The sequence below is a fragment of the Talpa europaea genome, assembly GCF_964194135.1.
Source record: "Talpa europaea genome assembly, chromosome: 3".
Classification (NCBI taxonomy): Eukaryota; Metazoa; Chordata; class Mammalia; order Eulipotyphla; family Talpidae; genus Talpa; species Talpa europaea.
This window is the reverse complement of record NC_140069.1, coordinates 119,754,553-119,771,602: the sequence shown is the minus strand read 5'-3', so window position 1 is coordinate 119,771,602 and position 17,050 is coordinate 119,754,553. Positions and strand designations below refer to the sequence as shown.

Genomic DNA, 17,050 nt, shown 5'->3' with positions numbered 1-17,050 from the left:
CAGGGGAGGGGGAGGAAGAGGGATCAAAACAGGGCAGGAAAGAGCACAAGGGACTATGGTGGTGGTGCAAAGGCAAATTGGTGGTGGGAATTGTATGGGAACTACACCTGAGAGGAGAAAGCATGCATTGTACAAAAAGGAAGAATGATGTAAAATAAAATAAATTCTAGGAAAAGTCACAAATTGAGATTGAATTCATGTGTAGCATTTTTTGGATTATACTTGCTTAATAAAACTTTTCACTGCACAACACACCAATCTCATCTCTTTCCCCACCCCAGAGAAATTGGGTTCAGGGCAGGCTCACTTGGCGTTTTAATGTGTTGTTTTTTGTTTTTTTTTTTTTTTCCTTTCAGTTGTTTGCTTTTGCTGAGAGAATTTTATAGAGAAAAAAAGTGCATCTCACACAACTATTCATAGATGCATTTGTCTTGCTAAGTTAGAAAGTGGCCATTCTATGCTGGAATGACCTAGATATCTTTCTGCCTTTCTCTAGCCTTTCAAAGACTCCCACAAAGTGAGAGGGTTTCCCAAGGTCTGAATGGAGACTTATATTTTTCCAATGTTCTCCCAGAGGACACCCGTGAAGACTATATCTGTTATGCCAGATTTAATCACACCCAAACCATACAGCAGAAGCAACCTATTTCTGTGAAGGTGATTTCAGGTAAGAGTTCAGCTTCCTGAATCTCTCTTTCAGTGATGTTTAGAAATATGTGCAAGATATGTTACCTATTAAATACTGTTCACTTTGAAGTAAACAGGTTTATTGATCTGGAAACTACCTGTGAATAGTTGCTAATGTGTTGGCATGTGTTATAAAGAACACACACACCTTAAATGCATTATTTTACCTTTTTTGCTGTTAGTGCCCTTACTGTTTTCATGATAATTTTCTGAATCTGCTTGGTGTTCTGAGCATTTGCCTGTGTTTTATGCCGTCATTGGTAGTTCTGCAGCTTGAGTTTATATGCTCACATCTTACTGGTTGGGGGTGGCTGCGTGAATTATGAGTTAGGCAAGTACAATGTAAAGCACTGTTTTTTACTTGATCAGGTTGACAATTGGTCAGCCTTGCTGTATACGTTTGCTTTTGTTGCCCAGTACTTTTTGATCTTTCTCCCCTACTTTTGTGCATTCTTCATATTATTCTGTTTATTTCAGTGGATGAATTGAATGACACTATAGCTGCTAATTTGAGTGACACTGAGTTTTATGGTGGTGAGTTATGGTGATTGTAACTGATATTTCCTTCCTCATTGTAGAATTTAGTTCACTAACTTCACCTCCATGGCTATTTAACCTTATTTCCTTATGAAATTCCTAATTATATGTTTAATACCATGAAAATAAATGTATGTTTCTTATAAAATTTGAGACTTCAAATATGTCACTAAACATTTATATGTTGTGTGTATAATAATAAAAATTATATAAGAACTGTTCTCATGTATAGAATCATCTCACATAGTTTGGAATAATCTTTTATGTATGTTCAGAATTGTATATTTCATTATTTTGTCTTGTTCATAAACTTGTCTCATGAACTAAATAAGAATTGGCAAGATACATTAAGCTGCTGTAATGCTAATTCATCAAAGCTTTAGTAGCGTTTAGCAACTAACATTAAGTGAATTTTGATAGTAAATCATCACACTTCCCATTTATTTTCACATGACATTATCTATATAATTAATAATAGTATTTTTCCTAGTTTTGTTAAAAATTGAGTCACTATCTTAAATGGGGGTAATCTTTTTAAAACTAGAGCATTTAACATCAATTTTTTAAAAAGAAAAGAATTTGATTTCCTTAAGGAAAATATGGCTCTCAATATAGAATCTATCAATGCATGTAATGGGTTCTGGATATGGGGTGCTCTTAATTATCTCTAATGCAGAATTTTGCTCTATTAATTTTTCACCCTTGAGATATGAAATAAAAATTTTAAGGTTCCATCAAGAATCTGGGTAGACAGCCACAGCCCCTGCCCCTATTTATTTTACCTTAATATAATCTTGAGGAATATGGACCTCAAAGCCATTCCTTAAGTGATTTCAGAGAGGTAAGCTTCCTTCCCCATCTCTATAATCTTAGGAAAATTCTAGTTTCTCTTAAGTAATACCTTGTCTGGTATTTTTCTTCTAATAAGTGAAAATAATTCATGCCTTACCTTTTCAGTCAGTTTTTGTGAGCATCCAATAGGTAATGCATTGAAGTACTGAAAGCAGCCAGCCTATTGAACCTTGGACAGTATCATTTCTACTTAAGCTTTTTGAGAGGCCAAGAAGATAAGGGCACATTTTGGAAAGGTTTCTATAAAAAAAGAAGCTTGCCTGTGTAAATTTCCCTAGATCTTTGACTTGAGCCCTCTTTATTTTTTCACTGAGGAAACCAATTTCAACTTATTTAACTCCACCATTATTCTTCATTTGTGGCCTATAATTGGGCAACCTGTGTCAGTAACTCTCTTGTGTTTTCCATAAACCTTGCATTTGGGTATCTTGAGGTGTTAGCCATGCACCTCAGATTTACTTACATGATTAATCAATGGAATTGGCTTGATGTGTAAACCTAGTATAAACCAAAGTACCCCTTTCATAATCATATCTTTCAGAAAACCTTAACGTCTTCCAGAAGATAGCTAATTTTGGCTTTGACCTGAGCACTAATCTTAAAGGATGGGTAGTTTGATAAAATGATTTTTCTTTCTCTATCTGCATTTTGAAATCATGCCAACATACTGAACATTCATGAAAACCTAATCCAAATTAAGGAAATGTGCAAAAAGCAAACTCACCCTCCCTTTTAGTGCTTATGTGACCAAAATTGTTTCTGTTCCTGGCTAATGGAGTGAATGATGGCTGTGTGTGAGACAAAGTGTGTATGTGTAGTTTGACAAATTTCACAATCAATGTTAAATGGTTTTGAAAAGGGATTAGATTTTTAGACAGTAAACTGTGTTCTAGAAATGCATATTCATAATGTTTAATGCATATTGATTTTCTTATTTGCAGCTAAATCAAATAGAGAACGGCCACCAACATTTTTAACTCCAGAAGGCAATGCAAGTAACAAAGAGGAATTAAGAGGAAATGTCCTTTCACTCGAGTGCATTGCAGAAGGACTGTGAGTCAACACTTACTGTCATGATATATGTTTCTTACAAAGACATAGTAGATTGGTAGAGAGGCATGAGTATCATAGGAAGAGTCATTGTCTTACACTGGTTCCATCAAGCATTAAGAAAAAGTTTATAATTATTTCCAAAATAGGCCATATGACTCTCATATTATTGTTAAATATTTTGTTAATGTAATGTGTTCATTTTGAAATAAGTATCAGTATTAACAAGGATGTAAAACAATGGCACCTCATTAATAAAAAAATTTAAAACAAATAAGTATTAGTAATCATCTTATGATTTGCTGTGATTATACTTAGGATGCATTATGTTGCTACTATTGTGTAACAAGTATACCTCAAAACTTAGCAGCTTAAACACAGCACAAGTGCCCATTTATTGACAAATGAATAAAGATGTGGGATAGATATGCACATAAATACACTCACATGGAATGGAGTGGAATACTATTCAGCTATAAAAAAGATGACTCGTGTTATTTGCAACAACATGGGTGGACCTGGAGGAAATTATGCTTAATGAAATAAGCCAGAGAAAGAGAAACACCATATGATTTCACTCCTGTGTGATATACAGAGAAAACAAACATGAACTATATAAATAAAAAATAACTATTTAGGGCCTCCCCAGTGGCGCAGCGGTTGAGCGTTGGGTTGCGAAGCTGCCCGCAGCCTCTGCGGCGCCGCTTCGATCCCCGGCTGCTCCCCGGCCACCGGAGGAGGGTCCCACATGGCGCACAGACCTCTCCTGCCGCCCGCTGTTCCCCTCAGCAGTGTACTTCGGTCCTTCTGCCTGCTCTGCTCCCCGCTCTGGCTCTGGTGAATTCTCTCACCCTCCCGCGCTTCTGACTGTACCCAGTGCATGTAAAAACAAAACAAACAAACAAATAAAATAAATAAATAAAACATGCCTCTATTAAAAATATATATATATATATATATAAAAAAAACAAAACTATGTAGACTGTAAGACCAGTTAGGGTTATAAGAAGGACAGCGGAAGATGGTGGACAAATTGGGAAAAAGGGAACTATGGTGATAAAGATTTGAACTTTCAGTGGTAATATACATACATTAAAGTAATATATGTACATGTTCATTCTCAATGATTGATACCATTATATTTAACCTACATAATGTTTTACTGCAATGTTATTTCAATAAAGGGGAGAAAGAATTTAGAATAACACAGTCATATGGTAAAGATAAAAAATAAACTTAGCAGCTTAAAAACAACAACTATTATCAATCAGTTGTCCATAGGTCTGCAAGGCAGTTGTGCTATCGTGGACTCATTCCAGTTGCACTGCCAGGGGCCTCAGTTGTGGGTTCACAGTGTGACATCCGTTGTGTTAGCTGGGCAGATCATGAGCTCTCATATCCTTCTAGTGATCTAATTCTGGCCTTTCTCCTAGCATCAGAAGCAAACATGGCCTCTGAGGGCCTACACTTAGCCATGGAGCTGACACTGTCCCTTACATTACTTCCTATTGGAAAGTCACATGGCCAAGTCCCTCTTCTTTGCAGATATCTCCTATGTGCACATATCCAAATGGATGTCATCCCCAGCAGCCCTGTGCCCTTGACAGGAGTTTTAGGAATGCCTGGCTCAGATACAAGAACAACTATTACGTTAGTTACCCATGAGAGGCAAGCTTCTACTTAGTTCCCTCTTATGCCTGGCACAGAACAAGTACTATTGGTACTTTTCCTCTGCTGCAAACATTGAATGACATCTCAGAAACACTTTGCCTCTTAAGTTGTGATCTGTGCTACCCTTGCCATGGTTACTCACATTCCTTCTCAGAATTAGCCTCAAGGAGTATCTTTGTCTCAAGAGGCAACTGGAGCCCTCTCTTGGCCATGTTGGGAAATCACACTACATGCCCTTGAGTTTACCAAGTAACTGAAAATGAGCAAAATCTCCTTAAAGACTTTTTAAATATCCATCTCCCCCACCAGAAAATATAACACCACCAACAAAAAAACACCTGCAACTTTCACCTTCATTGTATGGAAAACTGGCTTACTCTACTAACTTCTAACCTTTTTGAAAGTAAAGATATTTGTTCTCACAATTAGTGATTCCCTCTCCACGAATGACATATTAGATAAAAAATTAAAATATGGTTGGTGTTTGAAAATTGCATAAATATTGTAAAACTAAGAATGAGGCTCTATCACATACGAGGCAATAAGTATGAGACTCGTAGAATCAGTGTATTTCTAATCCTTAACTACTGCTCAGTGGATTAGTCAGCCTCCCAAACAATTTATGACTTAGTCATTTGTAAGCAATGATGTTAAGTTCCTATCCCCACTCACCTTCAGAGCCTATGAGGTGTGGATTTATCTGACTGTAAGGAAGCACTATATCATGCTATCATGGTCCGCTGATAATATCTTTAGTTTTTTGAAATGATTTCACATTTTCTATTTTTTTTCTCAGCATTTTTTGTTTTAGAAGGTTTTCATCAAATATATGTTCACTTATTTTAATGCAATCAAAGAAATCAAAGAATTCCACAATTACTTAATCCCACTTGCATTTCTAATGGCAAATATTGTGATTTCTTGAGCGCCTGGGCCATTCTTTTTTCATTTATCCCTTCCCAATCCACAACTCAGTGCTTGGTTTATATTCAGTGCTTGATAAATGTTTGCACTGAATCGATATTTATTACCCTCAGGAAAATATTCTAAAGTCATTAGATCAAGACAAACATTATTATCCCTATTAAGTCTGCTAAGGAAACTGAGGTCCACAGAGGTCAGGGAGCCAAGGTCAGAGAGCAAACAGGTTCAGTACAGGGCTGGGAATTTGAAGCAGTTCTTTTCACTACAAGTCTTTTCACTTCTAGTTTTTCATCTGGCTCTTTATGTTATAATTTAATAAGAAAAACAAGTAGGTAAGAAATGGTATGAGTAACACATGAGTTTTATCTATTCTTATCAACTAGTATAATATTTTAAGATATTATTAATAATACAATTTTAAAAAGAATGCTATTCCTTTCAGTTATTTCATTCTCATTGTCAAATGCCCTGTTATAAAATAGAAAAAAACTTCCAGTTAATATGGAAATGTGATTAGTGTTAAATTTCACCGGCACAAATATATACATATATATACACATACAAACATATATGTATTAGCTCCTTTTCTATACATTTTTAACTCTAGCCAATAAAAATTAACTATCATTCATTTCAGGGTAATTCTTTTGATTGACATAGTGCCTTCTTGTAGAATTCCCAAAAATTCCCCATAGATAACAACTTTGAAGAAAATATTAGGTCCCGTTGGCAAAGTAACTCATGCCAGAATTTTCACTGCATCTCACTACAGTTCTCACATCTCTGAAGTCAGTGTTTATGGTGTAGTATGAATTAGTGCAATTCTGATGATGTGAAAATGGTAGCTTACCAATTTAAATATAAGATTCTGAGCTTTGAAATAAAAGTCTGATGCTAGTTAACGTATCTATGTTTCTCATGATCTTTATATAAAGAATTGTTATAAATTTGCATAAAATTCACCCTTAATAGCAGTCACACAGAAACTTTTTTTAGGTAATATCATTTTTTATTTATCCTATCAGGCCTACCCCTATTATTTACTGGATAAAAGAAGATGGAACGCTGCCAGCCAACCGAACATTTTATAGGAACTTTAAGAAAACTCTGCAGATCACTCAGGTTTCAGAAGCAGACTCTGGAAATTACCAGTGTATAGCAAAAAATGCATTAGGAGCCATCCATCATACCATTTCTGTCACAGTTAAAGGTATATCATTGTTTAAAGTGCATTGTTCTTGGCTTAATGAGCAATTTAACTAAATCTTCAGTTAAATATGCTTTTGATGATATTGTTCGATAATAATAAATGTCAATTTATGTCAACATTCAAGGAACCTTTATTCTGTTCTCTTTGCTATTTGTAATATATCTAAATTAGGCTGAAAATTTGCTCCCTTAAATCTTCTGTGTAGAATCTCAAAACATATAGAAGGAATGCGGGAAATAGAAAATCACCTTTTGACTCCCTGGCTGCTGTAGGAAAGATCCACTATGAATGCTAAAATTAGTGGGTGAAACTTTAAGAAAGAATAGGATATTTGCATAGTCTCAAAGAACCCCTCTCCCAAGAAAATTAGTGGGGCAGTTTTAATATAAATTCACAAATTCTTCCTACCCCTCCTTCATAGAGATGGAACTTGACTATGGGCTGGACTTAGTAACTCACTTCTAATGACTATATTATGGAGACAGGAAATAGTGACTTTGCAGTGAAGAATTTTGGCAGATAGCACCTTAACCAAGTGATTGAGGTTAACATAACCAGTAATAAGTCATATGATACCATGTAATCCCTGATATGATGCAATCAGAAAGGTCCATCACTCAAAACCTCAGTCTAACCATGAGAAAACATCAAATAAACTGAACCTGAAAGATATTCTACCTATTGGGCAATACTCTTTAAAAATTTCAAAGTCATGAAAGACAAGAGAACAGAAAGAAACTACAAGATTGGAGGAAACTTAGGAAGGAGACTTGACACATAAACACAGTGTGGTCATGGGGCAGAAATAAGAGAGTGGGAAAATGGGGAAATTCAAATAATGTATGTTGCAAATTTAATGTTAACTTCTTGTTTTGCTAACTGTGTATCATGGTGAAGATGTTAATATTAGAAAAGTTTGGGTGAAAGGGCTTAGGGGACACTATACTAACTTTGCAACCTTTCACAAATGAAGCTTTTTAAAAATGCTTCCTAATTTTATAATTGTATGTGTTCTATGGGGTTGAGATTTTAAATGCATGTTTGTTAACCCTATCTATACCTGTAAATTACTCTAAACCTCAGATACACCTGTTATTTTTTTGCTGTCTGATTAATTTTATGTAAAACAAGACAAATTTAAGGGTCTAAAAAATACACATGTATGTCAACTAGTCTTTTTAAACATCCTTTTGCAAATATAAAGCAAATGTTCTACAAAATATTATTTTTATTTTTAAAATAACTTGATATATGAAATTAGCTAGAATACTTAATTTTGATTCAGATTGTTTTCTTTCCTCAATTAAGCGGCCCCATACTGGATCATGGCACCTCAAAATCTTGTGCTGTCCCCAGGAGAGGATGGGACACTGATCTGCAGAGCTAATGGCAACCCCAAGCCCAGAATTAGCTGGTTATCGAATGGAGTCCCAATAGAAAGTAAGTTTCTGTGATTGGCTTTGTTACAGTATATTTTTAGAATATAGCTACATGGGAGCGCAGTGGGGAAACTTGCCTATCCCTCGGGGTTCTTCTTGGGCTGATCAAGCAAACAAATTGACAAAAATTAATAGAAAAAAAGACCAATTTAAATGGCATTTATGAAGAATTTACATAACTTTAAATTCCCAATTCAGTAGACAGACCGAGGGTTTATGTCCTGAACTAAAGAGTAAGATAGCTGCCTGGTGCAAGAGGAGAGGGGGCGTCTCACATGATGAAGAGAAGGTAACTCATGACAAAACCTTAGATGATCTAGATGTTTGTCCTGTCATAAGATAGATTTTTCCATATAGAAATGAACCTAAATCTGGGTACTCTTCATTCTCAAAGGTAATGATAGCAGTTTGTCTCAGAGCCCAGGGGACCTGCATTTGCCTTAGTTCCACAAGAGACACAGGTGTCTGCCAAGGAGACACAGGTTTCTGCTCTGGACATGTTAGGAAAAGCTTCTCTGACTATTTTGGGAAGGCATATCCTGCAGCTATAGCTCAACAGGGATCAAATGGTGATAACATAATTTGGGTTAAGGAAGGAAGTAGTATATAAGCTAAACAGAGACACCAAATTCCCTGTAGATTTCTATTTTATTGCCTTAGGTATTTATTATGACTGAATAGTTGATGCTGTTAACCTAATGGTATGTGTTGACTGGGAGCTGGCAATATTTTCTGCATCTATTACAGAAAGAATGACAAGCAGGGTGAGAAATAAACATCACTGAAAAGTTTAGACTATCTTCATTGTTTGAAATGTCAAGAGATTTATGGAAACATCATAGCAGACAGAGGAGATGGGTGGGAAGATTAGTGAGGGAACCAGCAAATATGACAAGAATAAGAAACAGCATTGTTTCAATGTAAAGAGTTTTTTCATTTCTAAGCACAGCCCAACTGTTCCCAAGTTTTCCAGTCTTCAGAGAGCATGGCCCCATTTAATACCCAAATAAGAATGTGTCCCCTTACTGGGGTCTTATCAGGACACTCAGTCTAGCCTGTTTTCCCTCCCCGCGTATAGCTGAGATCATCCTTGAGCAATGCTGACAAAGCCCACTCTGCCTGTGTCACTTCATCCAGCCACCTCCCTAACCCACTCCTGGCTCCCTCTTTCAGTCTGCTTCTCCATGCTGCCCAGAACACATGCCCAAACTGTGGCCATGGACCCTTCCGTTAATCTTCTAAATCACAGCAAAGACCATTTTCACAAAGCTTGGTTAAAAGTTTGGGAATAATAGAAGGGAATTACAACAAAGCAAAGAATAAAACCTTAAGATGGATAACACACCCCCTGCTCCCAGATGCCTAAGCCATGGCCACCCACAGAGGACCTGCTAGCTCTCATTTTTCTCAATTCATCCCTCCACCAGCTGCTGCCCACAGCAAATGGAACAATTTCCCTTTCTTGGGGCTCAGAGCTTCTGGTAGACCAGAGAGAGAAAATCAATTTCTCTTTAAAACCCAGCCTCAGGGTCACACTCCAGTCAATACCATAATAATCTGCAAAGATAGTCTTTACTCACAATAAAGATGACCTGTAAGCTCATGATGTAGAGCAGCTTGGCTTCTTATTGCCTCCAAGCCAGAATCAAATATTGGTTCTACGTTTGAATAACTAAAAGGCCCATTAAACTGGCTTCCCCAAAACAATCTTCTCCTAAAATGGACCTGAAAACTGCTGGCACATTTAAAATGGTACCTGCCCCCACTTCTCACCATATCATGGGTCTAGACAGAGAACTAGTGTCCTGTTCCCTGAGTATTTATTAAGTATTAGTTTGTGTCGCACACACAGTAGTTATCAGATACTTGAAACAGACAGCCTGTATTTACTGGAAAAGGGAATGTATTCCTGGGAGAAAATACTGTAAAGCAAATGGAGTTTGGATATTTCCCCTCCCAGCCTTAACCATGATTGGATCAGGAAGAACTGCAGAGTACTTAGAGGCTGTGCGGGAAGCTGCTGCCATCCTCAGAGGCATAGGAATAAAAACAGAGAAAAAAGTGGAAGAAAGCCTAGAACTAAAGAAAGTTTTATGCTACAACATCTGATTTTCTCAGGAATGCAAACAGCATGGGAATGAAGGGTGGTGCCCAGCACTTTGGCACTGTATTTTACAGCTCAGAGGTGCTGTGCCCATTTAAAGAAGGCTGAACAGTGGAAGACTGCATGTACCTGAGATGATGACAGCGAAACTGACAAGTGGGAGGAATCACCAGTTGACCTACTCAGCAGAAGAACCCAGGAGCCAGGGCTTGTTGAAAAGAGAAATCCTTTAACTCTGCAGCCAGAGCACAATCATAAGCAGGGAAAATTGAGATGTAGTTGAGGGGTACAAGAACCAGGGGAGATTAAATAATGAAGCTGATCTTTCCTCCTTGTTTGTTGGCTTATTGTCCTTCCCAACCTGGCCGGCAGTGCCTCTTGGGGAATCTCCTAACTACAGTTGTATTAAGAGCTTTGAAAATGCACTCATAGATGCTCTCCTTTTGGTGATATTTTGGAAGGATGGTCACTGAAAGAGGCCTGTTTGAATAGGGGGCTGCTGAAGAATGGTTCTGGAAAACAAGTTAGGCCCTTCTACTCTAACTCCTAACCATCTGATTAGGTCCAGAGCAGAAAGAGTTAGAACAAAATCTCTCAATTACGTTTCCAAATCAATTCATTGCCTTCATCCCAAAAGTATTAGTTAAGTCCCCACTGAAAGGAAAAAAGGAGGCTGAGCAAAGGTAGACTCTGGATTCTACAATGCCTACAGGTCCAGGGTGGCTCACCTCTGGCATATCTTAGAACAGCCCCACCAGCAATTTCTCTCCAGGAGAGAAACACTGCAGCCTGCCAGCAAAGCAGAGGGGGCCCGGCCTGCCAGGCTGCCCCATGATGCTGGTGCTGTGTGTTTACACCACAATGCTGTGAAGTGGCCAAGATAAACGTTCACTGATCACTGAGGGGATATACTTGAGGCACCTGGCAGGCACCCTCATGGCTCCCTGCAGGGTGATACTGCAAGGGCACAGCTGTTCTCCACCCCTGCCCTCAGCAGCTGGCTCATCTACAGCTTCTGCCGAGAGACTCTTGGCTAAACACTCAGTCTAAATAGCTAAGTTCAAAGTGAACCAGACACATCTGCAGCTTGTGTTAAACTCCCCTGATCCAACGTAAAGAGTAAATGAGGAAGAAAACTGTCAGAAAAGAAAAAAAAAAAAAAACAACAGTAAAAGCAGGAGGAGTCTCGTGCCTCATGCCTCTCCCCTTTCTTCCCTGTTTGATAGTTGCCTCATGAATTCATGGGCCCTTAAGCATAACTGCCCTTGAGATTTGGGGACCACTCTGGAATTTGGACTGGAATTTGTTTCTCATCTGCAGTTTGCTGAGTTGTGTGCCCCACAGATGCTTCCAGCAGTGATAGGGGCGGGGGGTGGGGTGGGTGGGAGAATGGCACAGTGGCAGAGGGAGGCACAAGAGAGCAAGAAGTATAGCATCCAGCAGCACAGAATTGGCTAGGTCAGGGTTCCTAAGCTCAAGGGGCCGGGAGGAGGTCCCAGAAGCTAGCTAGCTGCAGGCATGAACTGGCTAGCTGGCCGTGCCACCATACAAGGAGCTCCTGAGGGGAGGGCTGGGGAACAACTGTGCTTCTGTGGCATAACTGTGCAGGGAACTGGACAGCACCCCCACCAGGTGCCACACGACAGAGATGGTACCAGGGAATCGTTGCCAGATACCCAGCCTCCTCACTCCTAACTTGTTGGAGATCACCTAAGGACAGGGATGCATCCTTCTGCCTCTGCAGCCACTGTGCCAAGTGCACATAAAACCTGTAAAATGAGAAGCAGCGTCAGGGAGAAGGGCGGGGCAAGATGGATTTTGTCAGCAAAATACAGTCATTGATATGTGGCTGTGTATTTCAGATCTGGAACCTACTGTTTCACAAAACTAGAAAAAGTAACTCAAAAAGTGTCTGGGCTCCCATCTCAAGGTCTTCCAAAGCTCTGTTCTCCCAGGACTGGCCAGGTTACTTTAAATTTTCCTTGAAGCAAAACCAGTTTGTATTAAATGTGGAATTTTCCCAAAACCACATAAAATATTTTAAACACAACCTACAGAAGTCAGGTAAAAGAACACAGCTTCAGAGAGCTGGTGCCAGAATAGAACTTTAGCTTTATCATGTTACCTGCAACATTTGAGAGTGTGTGGGGGTAGAATGAAAATGGCTAAGGTCAAGGTCATGGGTATTGTGATTACTGGCTCTGTCTTAGAAGACCTCTTGTCATCCTTTAATTGTCCCACATGTGAATGGCTGTAGAGCTCTCAGATTCTTCCACAAGGAGCACATGTGCAACCATTACTATGTTAAGGGAGATGAGGTGAATGGAGGCAGAAGACAGCCTCCTGTCTCGGTTATATATTCACTCTCATTGGAGGGAGAGATTGGCACATGATAAACAGCCAGGAGGATGGAGTCATCATCCAGGATAGTCCCAAGATTCTAAGGCATCTCTTTCCTTTTCTCAAAAATGAAGGACTCTGTTAGCATTCCCTTAGAGAAGATTGAAGATGAAGCCCTTCATCCAGAGATTTGTTGTATATTATTGCCCAAATGTCCAGATTTCAGCAGATGTTTAGAAGTCAACTAACTCAGAAAATCCAAGCATCAATCTCATGCACTGTGAAGTGCTCCAGTCTCTAGTGTCTCATCTCAGCATGCATATACACTATTTCACAAAGTCTTTTTTAAAATAAAATGGTGCAATACATTTAAATTTTTTTAAACATTCAATAGGACTCTTTTCATGTCAGGTAGCACTAGTTATTATTATTACTGTTCTCATTATTTAAATGCTGAAAATATTTGTAGTTTTATCCAACCATATGTCAGGAGAGTTAGGTAGAAAGAAAGTCTTGTCAGAAAGCTGTCATTCCAGTTCTGGACCTCACCTTTGGGGCTTTACTTTGTCTGTGGCGAGTGTATGTTCTTGAATTTTTCTTTCTTCAGTGCTCATTTATAGCAAATGAAGATGATTGGTCTCAGAATTATTATTCTTTTGGATAATGTGGATGCTGGAGTTACTCTCACCCAGCAACCAGTGTGGAGTCCAAAGGCTTCGAGTATCTACACTGCTGATTCCATTCTCTGTCCAGGCACCAACTGAGCTCCATATGTCACCATGACTGACCCAGGGCTTGTTTGAGCTTCCTTAGTAAGTGCTTGAGGAAAATGTAGCCCTAGCCCCCATGAGAGAGATCTGCTTATTCTCTACTCTTCCTTAAAGGTTTTATTTTACTTCTAAATATCTTGCCAAAAGTAATATTTGAAAACTGCTCCAGTTAACAGAAAAATGGCAGATACAATCAGATGCCTTTTGGGTAAAGAATAACATTGAAGGGTCTCCCCTGGCGGCACAGCGGTTGAGTGCTGGGCTGCGAAGCTGCCCACAGCCTCTGCAGCACCAGTTCGATCCCCGGCCGCCGGCGAGGGTCCCACATGGCGTGACAGACCTCTCCTGCCACGCCTGCTGCTCCCCTCAGCAGTGTACTTCTTCAGTCTGCCTGTTCTGCTCCCCGCTCTGGCTCTGGTGAATTCTCTCACCCTCCCATACTCCTGACTGTACCCAGTGCTTGTATAAATTAATAAATCTTTAAAAAAAAAAAAAAGAATAACATTGAAGAGTAGAGAACAAAGGAAAATGCAACCGTGAGAGACATAAAGGTGTTTTTTTTTTTTAATGATTTGTGTTGTGATTAATGAGTCCTCACTAGGGTAGGATTATCTTAGTAATTTTGTTAATCGCACTGGACTTCCATAGTCATGGTGATGACACTTGTTTTTATTATGGTTAAAAACATATCATAAAATTCACCATTCTAACCATTTTTAAATGTACAGTTCAGTGGAGTTAACTATGGTCACATAGTTATGAAATCAGAATATTTTAATCTTGCAACACTGAAACTCTATACCCACTTAACAGCACAAAGTGGTGTCATTTTTAAGAGCTCAATGCAGTTAAGGAATTTGAGGAGCTTTTTTGCATAGTCAACTCCCACCCAGGGAGATTGAACCCAGATCTCTGCCTATGCTCTATACTTATGGCCATCTCCTGCCTGGCATGTCCACAGAGGCAGAGTGGACTCCTGGTGGACACTGAGAGTCCTCTGTGGGGTCTTAACACTGAGCACCCATGTGCTGGTCCACAAGTGCTGAGAACAGTAACAGGAAAGGAGACTCCGGAAAATGTGGCTCTTTCATGCTTTGCCGAGGCAGTGGGTGGGGGTTACTGAGAGCAGGTGAGTCACAGAGGTCCTGTGATCCTAGACTTGGGATCTGAGGCCAGGAACATGGGGAGCCCTGAGGTACATCACATTCCCAGGGAGCTGGCTGCCTGTCACAGCTGTGCTTTACTTCCTATGCCAGGTTGACATTTCTGTCCTCTGCTGTCATTCATGGTTGAAGTGTATAACCTGCTAATGTAATTAGAAATTATTTTTGTCTTCTTGTTAGAAGAATAAGTTCCTTAAGGCAATTTTGACATTATTAGAGTCATAAAGAGCAGGGATGAGCCCAGGTGCCAAATCGATATCTCAGCACGCCCCTACCTCTAGTTAAACTCGCTGGAATATCTCTGCTGATTTAATAAATTAGCTATTGATTGTGGTTGAACAACTACATGCAGAATTGTGTGATAGTAAATTTGTGTGGTCTCAAGCCACTCAGATTGTAATGACTTATTGCAGCAGTTTTGAAAATTAACACAGGATGAGTGTGCATGATACTTTGAATATGTGTAATAAAACAAGGATAGATAACTATGGTTTGGCTTATTTTTTATTGTAATGAATTGATAATTCGCAGGTGAATTAACTATTTCATATTTTAAAGTGATAAGGGAATCTGAATGAAGTGATAAGTCTTACATGCATTTCCTGTTATGAAAGAGATAGAATGGTTTAGAATGAAAGCAAAGGTTACTTAACGTGGTTCAAGTTGCAAGAGTAGTTTAAGAGAAAGGGTGCTGTTATTTAACTTTGATTTTGATCAACATGCTGAGACAGATACCTATTACCTCCTTTAGTGTACTTTTAAAACTACATTAAGGTCACAGCCTAATCTCTAGCATTCACTAAAGGGAATTTATCTCTAATAGCACAGCAGTTTCAAATTCTCACATTTATTACCCAACCAGTTCCATTCTGCTTTCTAAGGGGACAATCCTGGCTTTAACATGTTTTTAAGTGCTTGAGAGAGTTAGTTGAAAACACTGCCTTAAAGGAAAATTTCCACAGTTTATGTCTACTTTAACCTCAGGAGTTTTTAGAGCTGGAAAATAAATACTGTCACGTTTGCTTGTTAACTCTATATTTACATATGCACTTATTTATGTACCTGTTCAATAAGAGATTTTTAAAAGATGCCCTGTTTGAATATTTTTGGACTAGCTTTTGCTCTCTCCTCTTGATAATTAACTTGCCTCCTCAAAAGTAACCACAGCTTCTTTGTGAACAAGACAATGTTTTCCTGAATTTGTTGCAGCATTTTCAACTAACTTGTGCTTTTGTTTAGTGCATTTCTCAAAATAATACTTAGTCTTATAAGAATCAATCCACTTAAAGCTAAATGAATATTGAGCACATATCCATGCAACTGGTAACCAGACTCTGAGGAAGAAAAACTGTCACCACCTAGGTGCTTCATATATTCTACTATATTCATAAACTTCATATATTTTACTTCTTTTTGTACCTTAGAGCTCAGACTTCACAAGTTTAATATACATTTTTAAACAAAAAGGAATAAATATGTATTTTTCATTTTTACAACCAAACAGTTGCCCCTGATGACCCCAGCAGGAAAATTGATGGCGATACCATTATTTTTTCAAATGTTCAAGAAAGATCAAGTGCGGTCTATCAGTGCAATGCCTCCAATGAATATGGATATTTACTGGCAAATGCATTTGTAAATGTGCTGGGTAAGCTCTCCTTTCTCTAAAGACATGGCAAATGAAATCAATGAGTGCCTGAAAGATTTCCCATTCGGCAGATGTGTATTGAACATCTCTTGTGTGCAGCGTGCTGTACTGGGAGCTGTTAGGATATACAGAAATGGGTAAGATACAGACTTTGTCCTAAAGGGGATTACACTCTGGTCACAATGTTCTTTCATCAAATTTTTATAATCACAAATTCTTCCAGAAATAATCTAGTAGACGGCTCCATTTGTGGATGGTGAGAGTATCAAACCCCTCTGATGGATAATAGTGTTTTCTGCTATTGGTAATTGAATATTGCTGTGGTACAACCTTAGAAACTGAGAAGTTGAATAAGAATTTCATAATTCTGATATTTTGAAAATAATTCATTAATTATAATGTTTGACCTCCATTCAAGTCACTTGTTCTTATTAACTCACAATATGTTTAGAGAACTATGATTTACTCAAGCATATTTTTTTTGAGGTGACTTCAGGAAGTGAAGTCTGCTTATGCTGCTGGTGTAGTATCAGCATTTACTAAACTCTTACTATGCTGAACACTTGACATAATGTAAACTTTATGTTCACCTTAATTTTAGAGGTGACATTTTTGTCAAGCATATTCTCAAGTGGTTGGTCTTTGGGGATGTATT

General features: G+C 38.5%; 1 protein-coding gene across 32 annotated transcripts in view; it reads left to right on the top strand.

Annotated features, from left to right (window-relative positions):
• The window catches only part of NRCAM (neuronal cell adhesion molecule), a gene marked incomplete at both ends in the record, with an annotated part of 71,908 nt that overhangs the window by 13,067 nt on the left and 41,791 nt on the right, over positions 1-17,050 (top strand). For 18 of the 32 annotated variants that reach the window (XM_084229949.1, XM_084229933.1, XM_084229938.1 and 15 more), the window contains 6 exons: positions 497-667; positions 1,165-1,221; positions 3,018-3,129; positions 6,747-6,931; positions 8,240-8,371; positions 16,252-16,395. In XM_084229949.1, coding sequence (XP_084086075.1) covers positions 497-667; positions 1,165-1,221; positions 3,018-3,129; positions 6,747-6,931; positions 8,240-8,371; positions 16,252-16,395 — 801 coding nt within the window. The remainder of the gene's footprint in view (positions 1-496; positions 668-1,164; positions 1,222-3,017; positions 3,130-6,746; positions 6,932-8,239; positions 8,372-16,251; positions 16,396-17,050) is intronic. The other 14 variants (XM_084229944.1, XM_084229948.1, XM_084229941.1 and 11 more) reach the window with 2 other exon arrangements.